Here is a 20,865-nt window from a genome sequence, read left to right as displayed (position 1 = left end):
TTCAGTATAAAGTCACTCAGACTTCCACCAAGGGTGGCTGCCTTATCAGCTCCATGCAGCCCTCTCTGAAATGCAATTATAGGTAGTATTTCTTAAGTCTTGTTATCTGTGTTTTAGGAACCTTTCTGAGACACCTGAGAAACACCACCTTCCCTCTATTTTATTCATTTGGGGAACTATATACATTCACTTCTCCTCCTTTCCCATAAACTTGCTGGTTTAGATTATCTTGAGGGAGTCTGCTGTTGGTATGAAGCCGCCTTCTCCAGTTCTTATGGTTGATTTTGATGTTTGAGCCAATCTCGGAGACTATAATCAACCACTCTCTGCTGCTCAGCAATCTTTCCCTGACTCAGACCGAAAGAAATGCTCTTGTCTGGATCCATTTTTAAAAGTTGTCATATTTAAGAAAGAATAACACTGTTTGCAAATAAAGGTTTTATTTCTTTTATATTCAGAGAACATCAGTGCTGATTTAGGGATGTGATGCTGTTAACACATGGAAGGTAATAGGGTATGAAAATGAGATTCATGGACATAGCTGTTGTTTCAGCAACACCATACAAGAAGAAGATGGCACCATCTTTAGGCAGGTTTCCTAAATTGTTTTTTGCAGAACGAACAGAAAAACTTAAGTTATGGTAGGTGCTTCATTCTTTACTAATCAACAATGAAGACTAGTGCTTTACAAGTACTATGAGGATCATACAAATTGGTCCTGAGGGTACATGGATATCACACTGTCTTTCTTCTTGCATCTTATACTGTACTTAAGATAAAAAGCCTACAGTAAACATGCTCACATACAATGTATTAAGCTTCTTGAGGTAGCTGAGAATAGAAAAGAAAACCCATATGCTGGGCTTTTGTTTTGTCCTCTAAATTATGTTAAGATGACTTGTGGGCGAAGTTCTGTCAATAATCAGCTACTCGTGGAGAGTACGCAGGTCACAGCTGCATTTGTACCTTCCCACGGTGCTCAAATAAACCTACTGTTGAGGAGGGGGAGACACAAACTTCTTCCAATTCTACTGTCTGCTCTTCCAGTGTTAGCAGTAGATCTGTGTCGTACTAAGCAGGAATTGACAGAACTTTAACTTAGGAATATGACAGTCCTTTATGATTATGTGTGGCAAGCAGCTTCATCAGTTAAGTAACCCTAAGACCAAGCAAAATCTGGGAACAGAGGGGCTGGCTCTCCTTTTTATTTAAGTCTGAATAGTAAGCTAATCTTTTTTTTTGTTGCACCTCATTGAAGTTAAAAAGTTCTCCCTTCCAGCCTTCCTTATGGCAGCTTAATGGTATACTTCAGGTGAACTCTGACCGGTTTGCCACCACAAACCTTGCCTGTCCTTTCTTTCCACTTTAAGTTCTGTGATTAAGCTCTGGATATTTCAATTTGAAATAAGGTAGAGTTTTTGGTAGTTTTTTTTCCACTTCCACAAAATAGGAACTGAAGGTGCACAATTCTTCTCTATTTCTTTCAGTGATAAACTTACTGCTTTCACCTCGACGTTATTTAGAACGTGCACCACTACATCATTGTTCTCCCTACCACAGAATGTTATCACATTACAGTCAAACCAGATACTTCAGTAATGCAGAACAGAGCACTTCATACCCACATCACATCAATCTCCATTTTAAATTCATCTAATCTCACTCAAGAATGATGCTTTGCTCTATAGGTAATGGCAGATTCTGCCCTGCCTTGGACACGATCAGTATTTACAATCCTTCCCTCCCATACTTACTATGAACTTACTTGCTCCAAGAATAAGCATCTTGATCAATGCCATCTTATGACTTCTAAGCACAAATAAGTCTTTATTTCCATATGACCTCAGTACAAATACATTATTAACAAATAAACAGCTTTTTCCTCTTGCTCTATTGTTTTGTGTTCTGCCTTTCAGGTCTGCTGTCAAGTAGCTCATTCTCTGAAACCATCTTCACAGCTAAAGTAGTTAACAGTGATAACACTGCCACCACTGTTACCACTATCCTCAGTCCTTTAAACCAAAGGGGATAGGTAGGAAGGAGGGAAAGGTCATAGTGTAGTGCTATCCCTAAGCTCAGTACAAGCATTACTGCACTGCTAGAGATATCTTTAAAAAGCAAGGCTTGCCAGGCAAGCAGAGGAAGGACGGTACTGTTGGCCAGGTTCAGCCAGTCTGGCTTGGCTGGGCTGTTTTCTGGCACAGCAAATCCCCACCTCATTCCCCCTATGAAAGAGACGATTGCAGCACCATACGTAACCTGAACGAATGCCAGCTCTGGGTGGTATGTCCTTTGGAAAACCATTAGTAGCGGCATAGAAACAAGTGGAATTAGCCCTGCGAGGCTTAAGTAAAGGGCTGGCTTTGGAGAATCCTTGAGTGATTTCATACTCTGTCGCAACAGGCCTGGCTCTAGGGAAGGTTCTCGGGGAGGCTTTTTCTTTAAGAGTGGGAAAGAGGTGTGAAAAGCCTGGAGTTTGATTGCACACACTGATGCTCTGCTGAGGCTCAGAGGTCTTGAGAGAAGACAAACATTTCTCTGCAGAGAGAGACTGGGAGAGGAGCACCTCGTCTTATTCTTTCCATGCAGGAGTAGTCTGCAACCAGTCAGTTTCTGGAGCTGCAATTAAAAAGTTTGTTCTGATCACCTTACAACACAGGCATTATCGTCCTACAGTTGCCTGGAGTATCCGCAATATATTGAACTGAGGAGTTTTGCTGGCTGGATAACCCCACAGCTACCCTTCCTCTGGGCTTTCTCATGTTTTACCTAAGCAATTAAGCTGGTACAGCTTTCACAAGGCAGCTGGCAGAGCTGCTCAGCTCTTCCCAGTGAGCAAGCAGACGTTACTTGCTATGAAAACGCTCTGTGCAGCCACCTACTCTCCCACCCACCCAAAGATTAACGAGCGTGCATCGGGCCTGACCAGAAAGCAATACAGCATGACCACAGGACAGCGTCACCCCAGAAAGCAGCTGCTATCCCGTCACCGTTCAACAGCACCAGTAATGGTAATTATAGGAGAGAAAAGGAATGCAGACTGATTTAAAAAGAAAGAACCCTGAGCTTTAGCCAAAAGCAGCTCTAAAACTAAAGGATGTGCTCAGGAAAGCTGCAATGAACGAATGCCTACTATTGTAAGTCACTTTTTCCCAACGCTCCAATGGCACGTTTTGTTATCTCAAAGACAAATCAAAGCCCGCAGGAACTTACCTGGAGAGGCGTGCGGAAGCAGCATCGCTGTACGAGATGAAACATGCTTCCTTCGTCCGGGTCCTGGAACAGAAGCAAAACGGGTGGATGGGCCGAACCGCGAGTAGCTCAGCTCGTGCCGCAGCCCGCGCTCAGTATTCAGACGTGCGGTTCTTACCGTGCTGTATTTAGAGGTAAAGCCTCGACGCGCCCTGTGATTATTTACCCACCACGGGATATTCTGCTGCGAGCCGCTCCGGGAGCTGACATTGCAGGGCAGGCCGTGAGGAAGGCCGGGCTGCGGCGCTTCCTGCGCGCCGGGGAGCGCTCCGGCTGGGCGCCGCCTCGGCTGTCCGGGCGGGAACGGGCACGGCGCCTCTGGTTCCGCTGCACGGGAAGAGCGCGGCCGTGCGCGGCACGCAATGCGCGGCCCGGCACGTGCTAGAAGGACACCGCGCGGAGCGCAGCCGTCGCGCCGCCTGGCAGCCCGGCTGCGCCCGGCCCGAGGGCTGCGGGCTCCGGGGCTGTCCGGACCCGGCCCGGCGTCGGGATTTTCTCAACTTGCGCACGCGGACGGGCGCAGGGCGCCGCGCTGGAAGACGGCTCCCAGGCTGCCCCGCGGCACGGCTCGGCTCGGCGCGGGGCCTTCTGGGACTCGTAGTAGTTCGCGGCGCCCCGGAGGCCGCCAGGACGACGCTGATTGGTGGGGCGGGGGGGCGCGCGCGCGCACCCTTCTCCCCGCTGGGGACGGCGGGCGCCGGGGATGGGGGGGGCGCTCCGCGTGGCCGCCGGCGGAGCCAAGTGGGCGTGTCCCTTCCGACTCCCGGCCCCGCCCCCCTCGCTCGCAGGCCCCGCCCCCTCCGGCCCCCGGCCGGGCAGGGCCGGGCAGCCATTTTGGGCAGAGCTTTGTTATGGTTCTGGGGCCGCAGGAGGCAGCGGGAGAGGCCTGGCCGGTGAGTGCGGCGCCCACCTCCGTTCCTCGCGCTTCGCGGCGTTTCCGTCCGCCGCTCCGCCGGGCCCGGCGCCGGCTCCCCGCCCTCCGCTCCCCGATCGCCGGCGCCGCGGCCTCGGAGCGGCCCGGGATGGGCCTCCCGCCAGGCCGGGACCCCTCTGGCGGCGGCGGCGGGGGGAGCGGGGCGGCCGCCGGGGGGAGCTCGGCGCTCCGGGCCCCGCCGCGCGCACGGCCCCGGCCCTTCCGCCGCGGCGGGGGGAGCCGCGCTCCCGGGGGGCTCCGGGCCGGGTTGGGGGGGAGGCGGCCGGGGCCGAGCTCCGCGCTTATTGTTTCCTGCCTCGGCGGAAAGTTTGCCGAGCCTGACACCGCTCCGCTGGCGGCGCGCCGGGTCACGGAGGGGCGCGGGGGCAGAGGCCGGGGGTAAAGTCCCCGGGGCCGGGCCGGGCTTCGCGCGAGCGCGAGTTGGAAACGAAAGTGGGAGAGTCGGGCCGAGGGCCGATCCGCCGCCGTTCCGTGGTGGTTGGGGGGGGGGGAGGAGGTCGGCAGCGACACGTGTGCCCGGCCCGGCGGCGGGAGGCCGAGAGCCCCCGGGTGCCGCCCGGCTGCGCTCCCGGCCGCGTGCGGCTCCGGGCGGTGCGGTGGCAGCCGCGGGCAGTGCCGGCCCAGCTGCTGGGCGCGCGCCGCGCTCCGGGCCGCCTTCTGAGGGCTTTGAGTTTGGGTTCCCACAGCAACTTCAGAGCGGCTGTCCGTACCGGCTCGAGGCGAGCAGCCGCTGCTGAAATCCTTCCGGCCGTGGCGGAATTTCTTAAAAACGTCGGCTAAAAATCGCCTCGGATAAGCTGACCAGGTCAGCCGGCGCCGCCTTCCCTGCCCTCGAGCTCCGTGTGACACAGGCGTTAGTAATGCCGATAATATTCCGGGAGGTTGGAAGCGGACGAGGGAGGGACGTAAACACGGGGTGGGAGCGCACCTGGGTGGCTCGCAGCGCGCGGGTGGGGCTGCGGCGGGGCCCGGCGCCGCCTGCCTGCATCCCGGCTGCGGCCCACGGCGCTGCTGGGAGCGCCGGCGCGCGGGGGTGGGATTCCTCTGCTCTGCGCTCGTGTGCCTGGGGAGCGGGGCTGGAAACGTGCAGCCTGCGAGTCAGGTGTGGGGCGGGAGGGAGAGGGGACAGCATCACCGGCTTCAGCAGAGACAGCTCTTTGTTTTTAACGTCACTTCGGATCGCTTATAGAGAAAACTGCCTTGTGAGAACTTCGGGAAGTTCTTTGCTGGAGCGAGAATGCATTCGTTGGCATTTTCCTCATTTACTTGAAGCTGCTGGTAAAGAAGCACGGCCTTTGCATATTTTATACGTCTGGTTTGTAGTCTTAATCCTGCGTGGCACAGAAGTTTCCATTGCAGATATTCTGCTTGGGCTCGGAGTGAAAACGTGCAGGGAGCAGCCGGCATTTGGGAAAAAAGAACTCCTGTTTGGTGGTGGTGGTGGTTTTTTTTCTATGAACGTTTCTGCCATAGGAGAGGAGCAGCGTGTGGATGTGATACGTATCACAACCCGGGTGTCAGCGCACGCTGTGCCGACTGCCAGGAGAAATGCCCTCCTTGGAGATGTGTTTGCAGGTTACGGTCACCTTGCCTCACCGCCGGCACTGCTCCGTGCCTGGCTTCAGTGCCTCTTGGAATTCGTGCTTTAAATAAGGGGGTGAAGGCCCGAAAGGGAACTAAGCTCCCCAAACAGCTCCAGGAAGCGTTAAAAATACTTTGAGAGCTGCGGGTTTTTCTTTTTTTCTTCAGAAAACAGTGCTGTGGATGGATCTGTGAGTTTCTCTGGGAGCGTGGGATGTCGGATAGCAACGGCAGGAGTGCCACTACGGGAACAAACACTTCACTGGGTCAAGAGCTGAAGTTGCCTTTTCTTAACGTGGTTTCAGCATTAGGGGATTTTTGAAGCTGCTGAATGAGTTTGGTTTCAGGGTGCACTTCAGGGCGTGCTTCATTCGTCTGTCTGTACGAGCAGATTGGAGAGGAGCTGGTTATGTTAAGCAGGGCTAAAACATGAAGCACTCTTTTCAGCAAAGTGCTGGTGGTTCCTCCACCGGTACGGCTTTGTCTGAGAGCACAAACGTGGGCTGGCTGTTGCTGTAGGTTACAGTGAGCAAGGTCATTGCCAGCGAGCTCTCCAGCTGGTGAGGCGCTCTGCGTGCAGAGGAGTCTCTTTGGGGTTTGTAAGTCCTGTGCTGACTTACTTGGGATCGAGTGCTTTCTCTCTGCTTTAGATGTTGTCCTGCCAACGTGGCGGGGTAAGGAGCTGCTGCAGTGTCACTTGTGCAGCGCCTGGCATCCCGAGTAGGTGGTGCACATCTTTCTGTTGCAGAGTCGCACCGGGTCGGGTTCTCCTCACTTGTCAGGTTTGACGAAAGGCAGCGAAGTTGGCAGCAATGTGGTTCTGCTCAGCACGCCTCCCATGCACCAGGGTGGTGTTTCACTGTTGTGGAAGGTAGTGTGTTCCTTTGGGAATGTGCCAAACTTGAGCGAGTTATTGTATGGTCAGAGCGTAAATTTACATTTTTGGGAGCGGATTTAGAGGGGCCGATAGCAGCCAAATACCCACTGTCCTACGTGTGTATGTGCAAACACTGCAGGCTGAGGAGTTGAGGTCACGTCAAGGCTGCTCGCATGGCAGTAAGTGGGGGGGAAAGCCTATCAGCTACATTAATCATATATATTAACAATTGGACTACGTGACTACAAGTTGGGATTTCCCGATTAAAGCGTGCTTAACATGGGTCAGTTCCCACCTTCTCTAGCTGGGCTTCAGAAGTGTTTGGCAAAGAGAAGAACTTTAATGCTTTATACTTCTCAGGCTTTTCTGTAATTAAGCAGCAAAAAGACTTTGTAGAATGTCGGTATGTGCAGTTCCCTAAAATGACTAATGTGAAATGGTTGAGCTCCCAAGGTTTGGCTTGGGACAAACCCTTTGAACCAGTGCATCCAGACGTAACTGAGGTTGTGTACAAGAGGTGATGATCAGGCCCAAATAGTTTGCAGGATATGACCCAGTGCCTCTGGGTCTGCTGTATGATAGAGAGCTCAACGGGAGCTGCTGAAGTCCCAGGAATAGGGTCATTCTAGCAACAGTACCAGCAGCTTTCTGTTTATTTTTAATTCCATCCTTAAATCATGAGCTCCGTTTTGGTTCGATGCTTTCACTGCCTTACCCTCCACCTTGAAAGGAACATCACAGCTTCATGGTGCGATGTTGGTGCCTCCTGAGGAGCAAAGATGTGTGCACGCAGGGTGTTTGTGTAACACTTAGTTTAATGCCCTTGTTTTTTGGAATCGGCTTTTTCTAATACAAGAAATTTTAATGAATTTCCCATGGAGGGCTTTTATTTTCAGCATCTGCTGCAGATTCAGGTAGGTGGTGTCAGAGGAGAGTAATGGTGTGGCCAGGGGTGGGTGATGCTGGGGACAGAGGCTTAGTGTGGCAGGGGCTGCTTTCCGGGGTATCTCTGTGACCCACATAGCACACAGCATGTGACAGTGACCATGGTGCTCTGGTGCTTTGTCATCCTTAGTTCCTAATGAGCAACTGTCTTGTAAACAAAGGGCTGAGTCTGCTGTGGGGCATCTGCTGTTCTTTTGGGCTCAGATTATCGATACCCAGAAAGTTGTGGGTGAATTTATAGTGAAGTTATCAGCAGACCTCTGGCTGGAAACACTCTAGAGAGAGCGTTTTGCCATTGTGTTCCATTGCACCATCCATCACCGGAGATTAATCAGTATTCACATGAGGTGGTCTGAAAAGTCCTTCTATGCTATTCTATCTTTAAAAGCTTGGTGGGGGAATTCTTGTACCCTGCAAATGTTAAATATATTATGCTCTTTCAGTTCTGGAAAACTGTCTTTCCTATATTTTGAGCCCTATTTAATGGGTTAAAGATGCCTTAAATGTCTTCAGATTGGCTGGACCTTATGGAATGTATCCCACAGTACTTCGGGAGCTGAGAGTCTGTGGGGATGGGAGAAGTTCCAGCTGAGGAGTGGTGGGGAGCACATCCACTCCCACCGTTTGGAAGAGGACAGGACAGACAGGAGCCTGTCTGTTCAGCTCATCTTGTCACGGGGGGACAAGTGATGGGTGTTCGCAGCAGGAATCTCTGCTGGGTCATGTGCTGTCTGGTGGTTTTGTTTTTCTGTATTAAAATGCTATTGTTACTAAGCACGCAGGTGGTATGATCTTGACAAATTCAAGAGATGGTCTGAAGTCAATGCTGTTTAGTGTAGGTGAGGTTCAAATTGTAAAGTTTAGGAATATTACCTTATGCAGACATGCAGCAGTTCTGTGAGAGTGTCTGGGGTTTGTAGTGGTTCCTAAATTACCATGAATCAGCAGCATTGCTGTCAGGAAAGTTCACCTGTCCTACTGGAATACATAGGAGCATCATAAATAAGGTCATGAAGCAGTTTTTCCATTCCTCTGAGGAGCGGTAGGTCTCCAGCAGAATTGTTTTGTTCAGTTTGTGGCACTGTCAGACTTTGAGAAAGGTTATGGCTGGGTGAGAAGAACTGTAAGGAAGGGCTGAGAAGAGAACCTCTGAGTGAAGATTGAAAACCTGTTGAGCTCTGGGATGGTTTTGTACCACCCGTGGCTCATCAGACATCAGCAGGTTAAGGCTACCTGCAGGTGGAAGTGGGAGCCAGCTGTCTGCAAGCTGTCAGGTGTGCTAGGTGGGTCACGTTCCTTGTTATCACCATCAGTACTTTGAACCTAAATAGCTTCAGCAGTAAAATTGGAGTGGTTGTGACATGTATTTATTTACTAAAAAAAAAGATGTGACTGTATTCAATCCTGTAATGCTCTGTTCCATCCTTTTTCTGCTGGGCTAAGTACTGACATGGAGAGATGTCTTCAGAAGTGGCTGTAAAGAGAGGTGAGCTTACCATGTCCCTGCTGAGCAGAGCAGGTGGTCAGGGGCTGAGCAGGCAGCTGGAGGTGTTGAGCTGGGCGCTGGCTGCAGGGACAGGCGTCCGAGCTGTAGGAACAGCCAAAAGGGATTGTAGACATGCACTGCACAGTGCTGATGTGGTAATCTTTTTGATGTTCAGCTCCTAAAAAAAAAAATACTCCAGTGTAGGTGCGAATACCTGTATAATGGACTCTAGTCTGCTGATAGTAAACTTGTTTTTCTGATCGTTTTTGAGACATTTTAGGATTAATTTTAGGATTATTTTTTTACCTCTGCAGTCTGAAGATGGCTGTACAGATTCTTCTAGGAGATGGTGTGCTTAATTTGTTTTCAAAGACATCCTATGTGAGAGAGTAGAAGGTCTTTTAAGCCCCAGGAGAAGAAGAAGATCTTTGAAACCTCTCAGGGTTCTTCCCAGGCGCTTTCCTGGTATTCCCTCACTTACTGTGGGGCACTGAGGTAGAAGAATGACATTGCTTAACTCTTGACTCACACAGCGTGCATACAGAATGGCAAGGCAGTAATTCCCTGCAATAGAAACAACCTTAAAGACCAACTCCAACCAGTTGAACAATATGTCGTCCGTATCTCCTCGGTTTACTTTGTGGGAGTCTGTCAGAGCTTGGCTGCCCGCATCACAGAGCTCTCACAAAGCACTGTGAGCACCCAGAGGGGATCTTCCTGCCCAATGCAGCGGGTCAGCACAGGGCCGGGCATCGCTCCTTCCTCTTTTTCATTTTCGAGGCCAAAACCAAACAAGTGGAACATTTATGCAATTTATTTGATATCTGTGGGACTCGTTTTAAACTGGGTTGTCCTCGGTGATATTTCTGCACCAGTGTTTGATAGTATTTTATTAGAGAATGCACTGAAAATGTTAAGCTGCTGGAAGGAAAAACGTAGCAGAGAGCATAAACTTTGTAAATGATAATGTGGGTGCTGTATACGTGCTGAGAAGTGCTGAGTGAATGTGTTTGTGTCATATCGTAGCCACAGATGAATAAATACTGAGTTCCTTTGAGTTGGTCTGGACTTGAGGTAAAAAGGTTTGGAAATAATGCTATAAGTGGAGGGAGGGGTAGGGATATGGTGTTGTCCCACTGTCTGGGGCAGGAAGTAGCAACAACTGCAGTGCACTGCCCTGCCACTGTGTAGTGCTGGCCTTGTAGGGCTGGGAAATGGTAGTGAGGGGAGGAATGGCTGTAATACCCGTTGGGAGCACAGTCTTTTACTTCTGGATGTCCTTTTCTGTTCGTTTCATTGACTGTTTTTTCTCTTTGCAAGTGACGTGCCTTCTGTTCTTGTCTTATCCTTCATCTGAAATGCAGCTCTGCACTTCCCTGTATGAGATCTATGGTCTGGCTTGCCTTGACACAAATATTTGATATACTCTGCTTGTATTTAATGTTCTTTTCCAAAGGAAATACATTTTTTTTCTCAGCTCCGAACTGAATATATTTAAATGTAAATGTGCCGTGGTAGTTTAAATAACACTGATAAAATACTGAGTTACAAAATACTCATGGGCAACACTCATCCCATTCTTTTAAGGTATCGGTGGACTTCTTGTTTCATTTCTTTGCCATCAACGTCTGTAGAAGGCAGGTAGGCAGGAGGTATGTAGCATGCAGCAGGGATAAGGCAGTAATTACATATTTGCCATTCTTTCCTTATGATGAGGATCATTATCCCAGTATACGTTCCTGAGAGCCAGAAGAGGCTGCCCATAAGGCTTCGGGCAGGCTGTACAGACGCACCATTCAGTGCCACCACAAGGTTTTCTGCTCTGTGCTGACCTCAGGTGCTTTCCAAAGGTCTGTAGAGGAAAGTGCACTATGAAATGGATTTTTGGTTTTTTCTCTTCAAAAGCTGAAGAGACCTTTGGAGCTGATGCAAACCAGCAGAATGGCTTCTCCGCTTTTTAAAATACCTTACATTGCAAAATGCTAAAACTGTTTGAAAGTTCAGAACATTGTTCACTTTTGAAGCATAACACTGTTTAAATTATGGGTGTGGGGTGTTATTTTGTTATCAGTAGTGTCAGTGGCCACGCTTGTTTAACAGCAGATAGGTATAAAACACCCAGGGCTCCCTCCATGCAGTAGGGGACAGCAGTGAGCAGGCTTTAATATGTCGGGTAACTGCTGCACTTCTCCAATATCAGCAGCATTAAGGACTGCTAAAGGGACACCAAACAGCAGTGGAGTCGTAAGTGGCACAGGAGAGGTGCGTAAGGGGTGACATTACCAGTAACTGTAGGGTATGCAGGCTGAGGGAATAACTGTAGGCACAGTGTCTGTGTCCCAGTCTGTGCCTGTTAGATGCTGAGTCTTCTCGTTCCTCTGTGTTTAAAATAGTGCTGTCTTTGGACTCGGTGTAAACTCTTCAGATCCCACTGGAATGATTCAGTTGTAAATTTCGAGTTGCAGGTTCACACTTGCTGAGGCTCTGAGCCTCATCACCTTACTCAGGCTGTTGTAAAGGCTGCCCAGAAGCAGTCTTTTCCAAAGTGTGCTTTGGGCTTTTGTGCAAAACACAGCTTGCTTTCGTAGGCAAACGTGCTGCCTCTGGGGGCTGTGTGCTGCTTGGTGCATCCAGTAGCATTGCTAAAGCTGAGTTGTTTGTGAGCGGTGTTTCCTTGCTTGATAGAGAACCTTTCTGCTGTTGTGATCCTAGGAGACACTTTTGTACGATTTGGTTGTGTTACTCTTGCACATCCTTGTGTCTTCGCTGGTAAGAAAGAAATGACCTCCTTTCCCCAGACCTTGCTGTCAGTAATTATTCACAGGCCCGGCTGTGCAAGGTGTGTGGTTGGGTGGGTGCATGTATTTGTTTGAGGAATTCAGAAAGAGGTAGGATTCGGTCAGCACGACCTTAGGAATGGGCAGAAAGCAGTGAGTGGAGAGCTGTTTGTGAGGCAGTGCTGTGCCAGGCACCTGCGGGAGGCCTGTCGCTACTGCAAAGGACTTGAAGGTATAGAGGTGTCCTCGTGGACCTTCCTCAGCCTGTTTTCACAGCATTGAAATTAGTCGATCTGCTTTGCAAGAGAGGTCAGATGGATAACGGGTGGGGATCTTCCCCAGCCCCTGCCTGTTACTCTGGAAAGCTATTTGTATGAATAAGCTTCTGGTGATTTTTGTCTTGGAACATAAACATGTGCAGCACTGCTGCTGGAGCACAGCACTGCTCTGGTGGTTCTGCAGGAGAGATTAATTTGCTTGAAACTTGAAAAGTTAGTTGTTAGTCTTCCAGCAACAGGTGGTTTTCACACACACACACACACACACACACTTTAATATCTGCATTTATTTGGGAAGCTTTTTTGTTGCATTATTAGCATCTCAACACATGTATGCTTTTAATGGACTCACAGTTCCGTAATTCTATAAATCCAACTTGGGCGATGCTATGTGTTTTTAGATTGTAGGTTTTTTTGGCCAGTAGGTACTATTTAAAAGTGTTGTTTGAATTGTCTTTTTAGTAAATGTAATTGTCAGTTGTGTTCAGATGACCCTTTGGGGTCTGGTTGTGTGCTGCCATAGACAAGGAAGGGTGGCAGCTCAGTGTTTGTGTGGCACACCCGGCACAGGGAGCACTACTGGTTGTACGTGGTGTTCTGCAACACCTCCGTTGGTCCTCCCCAAGTGCAGCCGTGTTTCAGCAGCAGGACGGGCTGCAGGTGCGTCTGCATGGTTGTCTTCATGGAAGCTGAAAGCAGAATGAAAGTAAGTTTGTTTTGCAGACACTTTGTGTAGGAGCAAATAACCCATCCCAACTGGAGAAGATTCGGCTCAGCAGTTGTTATGACAACTCTTGAACGGGTAACGCTGCGGTTGTCTTTTAGAGTAAGGCTCAGTAATATATGCAAGGTTGAAGCAGGATTTATCTTTGTTATTTTAAAATAACTGTGTGCACAAATGTGATCAGCTTATTAACAAAAAAAAGTTTCTATTAATATCAAGCCGTGTTCTCTCTGAGTTTTTTTGTTTGCCAGCTAACTTACACCTGGAAATGCCACTCTGCTCTAAAGAGTAGCTAAGTAGGAAGATCTTTTTATGTTTAGGCATATCTGCTTGATTTAATAACTTTAAAAGAGCTGCACAGAAAGAAAACTGATGAGGGAAGTAAATTCTGTTCTGCCTTATGCGTCCATTAAGTTGCTCACTAATTTTTCTGAATGCATTTGCAACCCAGCTGACATCTGATCTTTAGGGATACTGTTGAAATCCCAGTTGAGTTTATAAAGATGACCAGTTAGGAAAACAAATCTTTTTAAGCAGATGCATTCTATTTGGAGAAATACATAGGAAGGCAGTGAGGTGGACTGAGATTGTGGCAGGGATAGGCAGATAGTGTGTCTCTGACCTGTTACAGCTGCTGTGTGCTGGATTGATAGATGTATAATGAAGGGTAAAAGTTTATCCAGTTGTTTTCAGCAGAGGCTCCAACACTTGGATTTGCTGCTGCGGGAGAGGAGCGATTGAATTAGGTGCTGTGTTTGATAGGATTCTACGTAAATAGGGTTGAAGGGACCTGAGGAGGCTTGCAGAGAACACTGAAGCAGGAAAAGCATCCCGTAAAACTTGGAAATGTGCTGAAATAGGTGATGTGAACAAAGGCCAGAAGGGCACGGCTCAGCTGGCGGCCTCGGGTCTGGTCGGTAGCTCAGGGCAGCTCTTCTGCCTGGGAGGAGGAGGTAGGAGGTGGGAGAGGAAGTCATAGGAACAATGCTCTGCCTATCGTGCCAATCTCTGTTTCCTTACAGCTTTGGAAACATCTTCATCCATTTCTCATTGTATTAAGCTTGTTTCTCTCATCTTACGTTCTTGGCTTATTGAATGCTTCCCGGGTTCCTACTGTCAGGTTTACATGGGAGGCTCAGCTTGGGAATAAAAGCTTTAGAGATTAACCTGTGTTCAAGTTGAGGGAAGGATTGCTGTGCCTGGACAGCTGTTAGGAACTGTAGCACAGAAAGCAACTCTATGGATGGTGTATTAGGGGGTGGGTTGTTGACCTGAGCTGTGTATGTGTACTCACCTTCATCTGCGTCGCTTTTAAATTGAATGTGCCTGTGAGTTCCTTCCATCTTCACAGTAAGCCTTTAATATTCACTTAGACAAATACACAGTGACATTAAATTGTATAAAATAGCTTCTGGTTTCTTTTCCATTGACTTGTTTCTGACTGCAATGGTAGAAGTATTTCTGAAGCAACAAAAACTTGGGAAAAGATGTTGCTTTTAACAAATAATTGAAAGATATCCAATGCAATTTGTGAATAACGATCATTTAAATCATTTTTAAAGAGATTAGAACTGTTAGCAAGTGGAACCCAAGTGCCAATACAGAGTTAAGTTTGTTATATACTTACATTACTTGTCAAAGAAAGTCTGCCTTTTGAGCAATGAAAGAGTATTTTGACTACATGACAGCCTTTTTTTTTTCCCACCAGAGCTCATAACAATGAATGTAATTGTTCTGGGGGGAGGTGTGACTTCAGAGTGCCTCATTGGGTGATACCCTGCTTTGCATTTCCAGAGATAATTCAAACATCAACACGTGGAAGAGAGAATGGGTTAAACTTGCACTGACAAGCACTGTTGGCCTATTTATTTATTTATTTGGCCTGAGTGGATGTCAGGGCTGATCTTTGTCCTTGCTGCCCTCCATACAGTGAAGCAGTTAAAGAGCAGATTGACTGAGCTGTGAGTGCAGGACGGGAGGACTGCTGGAACCCACCGCTACATGGAGGGTCTGTGTGCACAGCTGGCAAAGGTCACTTCAGTTCTGCACGGTAATCAAAGAAAGCAACAGAACATGATATATGAGGAAAAAAGATGTGAAAAATGCAGAATTATGTGACCATAAATTTGTCATGCTCAGACTGTGAGCATTTCATGCAGTTTTTTGCTAAGGTTGTGAGTGTCATGTAGAAGGGAACAGGGTGTGGTTGGGCCCTGGGAACACAAGGGAAATCCAGTTGAAGCAGGGCTGACGTTTTTATTGCCCCAAATGGACTTCTACACAAAGCACAGATGAGCTCTGCCCCCTCTCATCTGACACAAAAAAAGTATGAATGTGATTGAAAAGTAAACAACAATTTTACACAGAAGCACTGATAATAAACTGTAGGACAAACTGGCTTAAATTCTGCAGAACCGAGAAGGTATGCTGGGACTTGAGCTGCTATTCATGCTTGTTCTTGCACATTTTTCTTAATGATTTACTGTAAGTTGCTGTCAGATAAGGTTATTAATAGACTTCTGGCCTTGCTTGTTGTGATTTAGTGATATTGGTGCTGTCAGTGGTATGATAGGTTATAAGAGTGCTCTGTGCATGCGTGGAAGGAGTAATGTTGGTCAGGATTCAGTGTGTGTGAGAGAAACCTATGGACTAATCCTGGAGATTGAAGTATTATCTACAGTAATAATCTACAGCAGTATTATCTACAGCAGTTCATCTAATGGCAAGTTTTTGCTTTAACAGATAGCAAGCATCGCGTTTTCACGTGTCACATACCTTACTCTCTTTGTGATGCTGCATGCAGAGGGAGGTGATGGCTGAAGAGCAGTTTGTTTGCCTGATGGAATTAGGAGCCATCTGCAGGCTGTGTTGGCATACAGCCTTCTGTGCTTTGCTCAGGCCAGGAAATAGACTCAGGCACAACTTTAAATTTCCAATTTGAAACCTATCATCTGTATGCTACTTGAAAAGGGTGGAGATGAGCTTAAGCATCTTGCTTTAATTTGCAGCTCCTTCCATGCAGATTTTTGTAAGCCCTCCAGTAACGGTGACACCCACGAGTGAGATTGTTTCCGAGTAGAAGTTACATAAGTGCCAAAATACTTGTTTAGAAAGTTGGAGAGGATGTGGAGGTCCTTCCTTTAAGAAGAGTGAAGTATTTTGGTTCAGCGGTGCCCAGTTCATGGGAATGGTGAAAGCATGACATTTGTAGGGCCTAAACAGCAGTTCAGAGTATCACCTCTATGACTTGCAGTGGCCTATCTGCATGCATGAGAGATTGCTCCTTAAAGAACTGCTCTGATCGCTGATAATCCCAGGGGTACCAAAACAGCAGATTAAGAGATCTGAATCTTCTACGTTGGTGGCTGCAGTTTTGCATGGGGTTTCACCACGCTTCTGGCTGCGCTGAGATACAAAGCCACCTGTTTTGCTGACTGCTGATAGGCTCTCCTCCATTTCTGGAAAGTCCTGGAAGCCTTTCTCTGAAGTGAAACCTGGTCACTGTAATTCAGTTGCGGTTTTACTTCTAAACTCAGACCTCCTTTCTGCTACAGAATGGCTACAGAATTCTGTAGTGTTTATTCATCTGGATAGCTTTAAACACAAGGAACAGTTTTGTGTGGGTTTTGCTGCTTTGGTCCATCCTTCAGTTCACTGTAAAGCATTCTTGAGGTGCATTAAATCAACATCTTAAATGATATTACTTGCCTCCGTCAATAGTTTGACAGGGCTTAATTGCTATGCAGATTGTTCTGTAAAGCATATTTATTCAGAGGGTGAAGTAATTAATCTTACATAAATATATTCAACTGTTCACTGACTGTGTCCCTGCTTTATCCTCCACTCACACTGAATTGTGTGATAGCAGCCTCAGAAGGTCACATCTGAAGGAGTTGGACCTGTGCTGAGTTCAGCACAGAAGGCAAATTGTTTTGTCTGCAGCAGATGTTCCATGCTGCTCTGTGCACGCTGAAAAATTACCTGTTAATGTAAAAACAGTTCTTGATAGGGTAGCACTTCTGTTGTTCGCAGTGTTGTGGCACTTAGGAGATTGTGGTACTGGATGTGGTGCTCAGGGAGCTTCCTGGTCTGTATTGTGTGTGCCGTAACTTCTTTGTTCTTTCCTCTTCATCAACAGCAACATCTTGTTTCAGATTGATCCCCTCGTTCTCATATCGTTGTTTTTTGTGCTATTAAAAGGAATTACCTAGAGGATAATAATGTGATGACTCTTACAGTATCTCTTTTCTTTGTTTATATTCAGCTTCTATCAAAACAGCCTCATACTCGCATGCACAAAAAAGACATACTCAGCAGAGTGAAGAATGGCATAGCAAATGCAACGAAAACCAGAATTGTTCAAAGAGTGGAACCATACCCAGACAAGGAAAGCAAACCCTGATAAATCAATTATAAAGGCATAATAAGGCCTGCCTGAAGGGATCCTGAGAAACAGAATGGCTAAAAAACAGTAATAAATCATTTGAGATGTTTGAGGAATGGTAGACCTGTCAGTTTGCTGCTGGGTAGGTGAGATGGTTGAAGGGAAAAGAGCCATGGCAAGAAAAGTAGTTTTGTTGTTGTTGCTCACCAATGTGGAGGCTCACCTTACCGTGAAGTTGAATTCCATCAAACTGATGTTTAGAGATTCAGAATAATTGATAAAATCAATAGTAAAAGATTACTGGTGCCATGTGGCATTTGTCAGGCTTGGTGGCAGAGGTCTTGGGAGGTGGTGAACATGATGCTTTTGAAAACTGGAAACCAGAGGGAAGGGCTTTAGAGGAGCTGTGTTACTGGGGGCAGAGATGCTGGAGTGGTTGTGGGACCCTTCTGTATGAACATCTCATTATTGTTCCATTCTCATTGAACAGTGTTAAAAATTAATAAGAAAAGAACAAAACCTGGTATTTTCAGTTAGAAATCCACAGTATGCCCATGTCTTGAACCTTCCGTAAAAGCCTAACGTTTTGAAAGGATTGAGTTCGTAGGTGTGGAGAAAAATGACAAGGATTGCCGTTGAATATTCTTTCATTCTGCTCTGTGAATGGAGGCCAGATGGATCTCCAGTCTTAGCTGATACATCCCTTCCTCACATTCCTTACAAATGCTGGTTTTGCTGCTTTTGACTTTTACTAAGACACTGTTACAAATATCAGGGATGGTTTTATTTAATAACTTGATAGTTTGTGAGGCTGACTTTGAGTTCGTAGACAAAGCTTTCCTATCCTGTCTTAGTACTTCAGTGTCCTCTTGAGGCATTGAAGATGGAGAGCGTGGGTAAAGGGGTTTAACTTTTTTATGGTGTAGTTTTGGATGAATAAATTATTTCTGCCTTGGTTGTGATCAGAGATCCAATAGCTTTTGGCGCTTATGCAGTAGTTGCTCTGTTTCTCTTTCTGTTCTTCTCTCTAGTCACAATTTATCATGCTTCTGCCACTTGTATTGATGGTTGTGTTTTCGTTTTTTTTTTCAGTGACTACAGTTCCTGTCTCACCTCTTTGATGGAAGAGGACTATGACCCAGAAGTGAACTCTCTACTGTAGAACAAGAAGCTCTTGTGGAATAATTTGTCTCCCTTTAAAAGCAGTACCCAGTCTAGAAAAAATAGAGTAGAAGAGATTATTTTTTGACCTAGCATTTTTCTGTTCATATGACCTATATTTCAGCATGTAAATGGTGAAAAACAGGAATATAAACATCTGTGCCTGCTTTTGAGCTTTTACATCAAGTAGTGCTTAGCTTTGTGGAGCATTAACCAAGCTACGTGAAGTCCAGAGTATATCCTAAGATTCATCTTAAAACAAAACAAAACCCTATACTTTTTTTTTTTAGCAAATTTATCGGGTAAAAATGAAGTTTATCTTTTAAGAGCACTTTGGCAGATGCTTCTTATTTAGATCTCAGCATTTGGGGCAAGCTTTTTCATATATCGTGATCCTTTCTCTAGAGTGTTTGGGTTGATCTGCTACAGACCATGAGCTGTCCAGCAGACTTGGGTGTATCTGTTCAGTATTAACCATGGTGGTGTTCTAAATGCTGTCATTCAGGCTTGGCAAACCTTTTTGTAATGTGACTGACTTCTGTAGTACCACGACTAGAGGATATTTAATGAGGTGAACGTGGTCGTGGCTTTTTTTTTAAATATAAATTACCTTCTTAGGTTGTTTTTTTTTGTAGTGAGAGTGCAAAAAGAGGTTAAAATGAGCAGCTGAGGGGGTGAAGGGCACAGTTGGCACGAAGTGCGGCCTCTCGTGCTCTGCTTTGAGACGCACTATTGCCTCAAGGCTGGCCTTAGAGTATACTGGAGAAGAAGAAAGGAACCAGAAGGTTGTTGAAGCACAGAAAAAGTGAGGACATTGGACTGGAGAGGCCAAACTCTGGGTGAGTGAGCATACGTATTTTTTTTCTTTGCTTCTGTAGTATTGACTTGTTCGTGGCTGGACTGAAGGTTGTAAAAATCAAGTAAAATTGTAAACTGGGGAGCCTTCTACAAAAAGACAAAATTCAGTTATATAGAGTAGCAGTGGAGTTGTTTGTTTTAAGCAGTGAAAATTGCTGTGACAAGCTGGAAAGAAAATTCAGCTTCATGTTCCTCAGTGAGAGACACATCTGCTGCTCTTTGATGGAACTTCCATTAAGATAAAGATTTTTCAACCAGCTTGTGTTCTGCACCCAGCCACTTGGTTTCTTTACTATGAAAGCAGTTTTGACATAGGATGTTCTTTGGAGCATGGAAGTTGGTGGTCTGGGGTACAGTTTTAAGCTGGGGTGCAGGAGCTAGCATGTGGTGGATCTTTCAGGACTCTGATCTTCTCTCGGAGTCTCTATTAGCATTGTGGGCTTGATCACGTTTAACTTACAACCTCAGGAATAAAATATGAAGTGACTGCTCCTTTGTAGACGGAGAGACAAAAAACAATGAAAGAATGTACCCTAAATTCTGGCACGTCTCAGTTTTACAGATCAGTGACATATGCTGTTTGTTCTGTCTTCATCTGTCTCCAGACCTATCCTAGCATGGGTTTCGTGGGTGTGGTTTTGGAATGGAATTATAAACAGGAAGTAGGTGGGAATGTTTTAAGTTCTTACCTGTTTTGTTCAGAGGAACAAAGTCAGCAGGAAAAAAGTCATTTTCAAGTGCAGTACAAAAAATTAGAGTGCTTTTTCCCCTCTTAGTAGTATAGACCAGGTTTGAGGTTCTAGAAAAGATGGCAGTCATGGGATGTTCTCTCCATTTACAGATCCTGGCCATGAGGTTTGATGCCTCATTTTATTGAAGGGAGACACTGGACCTAAATGGCGCAGCATGACTTTGTTCCTGCCTGGCTTAACTTCTCAACACCACAGTCAACCAAGGTAACTGTTACAGATCACTTGCTCTCATGGCTATGGGAATATACACTTGCCCCAGTGTTACTTGGAACTTAAAATGTTTGGTTTTTTTAAACTACTTTTGTGATTTTAAGGAAGACTTTTAGAAACACTAAGGTGAAAATCTTTGTTTCAACAAAGGTATCCCTTTTATTTCAGAGGAGGAAATTTCCTCTGCATTCAGACATGGAAGTAGTTCAGTGTTATTGTGCTGAGACTTGAGTGGAATCCCAAGTAGAAAATTATTAAGAACCCTCTCCCCCCAAATATGTGGAGTGGTCAAGACTTGAGCTGGCAGTCACAACTAAGAATATAATTCTTTGGGCTTGATTTATGAAAGTAATGTGGCCATTGTTGTGTAGTACACTGATAACTGGGCTCTAATTCCAAACTCAGAAATACTCACTGGTTTGGGTTTTGTTGTTGTTGTTTGTTTGTTTGTTTGTTTGTTTGTTTGTATTTTACAACTTTAAAAATGGAAGTATCTTCTGATTCCAGAGGAAGCTTAGGTTGACCCAGGAGGTCTCTTTTCAGGTCTCTTCTCTTCAGTGACTTTGCATTACATTACTGCAAATGGCAGTGATGAAAAATACCTTAGTGGCTAATCAGGTCATGATGGACAGGGCTCAGGTGATTG

General features: G+C 46.4%; 3 protein-coding genes across 5 annotated transcripts in view; 1 reads left to right on the top strand and 2 right to left on the bottom strand.

Annotated features, from left to right (window-relative positions):
* Positions 1 to 423: 423 nt before the first annotated feature.
* On the bottom strand, positions 424 to 3,497 carry TMEM69 (transmembrane protein 69). The gene is made up of 3 exons (NM_001389500.2): positions 3,371 to 3,497; positions 3,214 to 3,276; positions 424 to 2,619 (listed from the first exon to the last, which is right to left on the bottom strand). Exons 2-3 carry the CDS (start codon positions 3,256 to 3,258, stop codon positions 1,891 to 1,893), a joined length of 774 nt encoding a protein of 257 aa, NP_001376429.1. The 5' UTR covers positions 3,259 to 3,276; positions 3,371 to 3,497; the 3' UTR covers positions 424 to 1,890.
* Positions 3,498 to 3,748: 251 nt separating this feature from the next.
* Positions 3,749 to 5,174, bottom strand: LOC121113434 (basic proline-rich protein-like). The gene is made up of 2 exons (XM_040705304.1): positions 5,115 to 5,174; positions 3,749 to 4,948 (listed from the first exon to the last, which is right to left on the bottom strand). Exons 1-2 carry the CDS (start codon positions 5,172 to 5,174, stop codon positions 3,749 to 3,751), a joined length of 1,260 nt encoding a protein of 419 aa, XP_040561238.1.
* Positions 4,066 to 20,865, top strand: part of GPBP1L1 (GC-rich promoter binding protein 1 like 1) — a 32,128-nt gene continuing 15,328 nt past the window's right edge. The window contains exons 1-3 of one of the 3 annotated variants that reach the window (NM_001277583.2): positions 4,066 to 4,145; positions 18,331 to 19,238; positions 20,099 to 20,213. In NM_001277583.2, coding sequence (NP_001264512.2) covers positions 20,154 to 20,213 — 60 coding nt within the window. In that variant the 5' untranslated portion in view covers positions 4,066 to 4,145; positions 18,331 to 19,238; positions 20,099 to 20,153. Of the gene's footprint in view, positions 5,040 to 18,330; positions 19,239 to 20,098; positions 20,214 to 20,865 lie in introns of all 3 variants that reach the window. The other 2 variants (XM_046944494.1, XM_040704664.2) reach the window with 2 other exon arrangements.

Source organism: Gallus gallus, chromosome 8 (genome assembly GCF_016699485.2).
Source record: "Gallus gallus isolate bGalGal1 chromosome 8, bGalGal1.mat.broiler.GRCg7b, whole genome shotgun sequence".
NCBI lineage: Eukaryota > Metazoa > Chordata > Aves > Galliformes > Phasianidae > Gallus > Gallus gallus.
Note: the sequence above shows the minus strand (reverse complement) of the source record. Positions and strands in the feature narration are given on the sequence as shown.

Excerpts from the sequence above, each read along its gene's own strand:
- LOC121113434 (XM_040705304.1), bottom strand. The coding sequence starts at position 5,174 with ATGCAGGCAGGCGGCGCCGGGCCCCGCCGCAGCCCCACCCGCGCGCTG. Across the intron at positions 4,949-5,114 it reads GCGCGCTGCGAGCCACCCAG|AAATTCCGCCACGGCCGGAA; the intron begins GTGCGCTCCCAC and ends GACGTTTTTAAG.
- TMEM69 (NM_001389500.2), bottom strand. The coding sequence starts at position 3,258 with ATGTTTCATCTCGTACAGCGATGCTGCTTCCGCACGCCTCTCCAG. Across the intron at positions 2,620-3,213 it reads GCTTCCGCACGCCTCTCCAG|CTCCAGAAACTGACTGGTTG; the intron begins GTAAGTTCCTGC and ends TTTTAATTGCAG.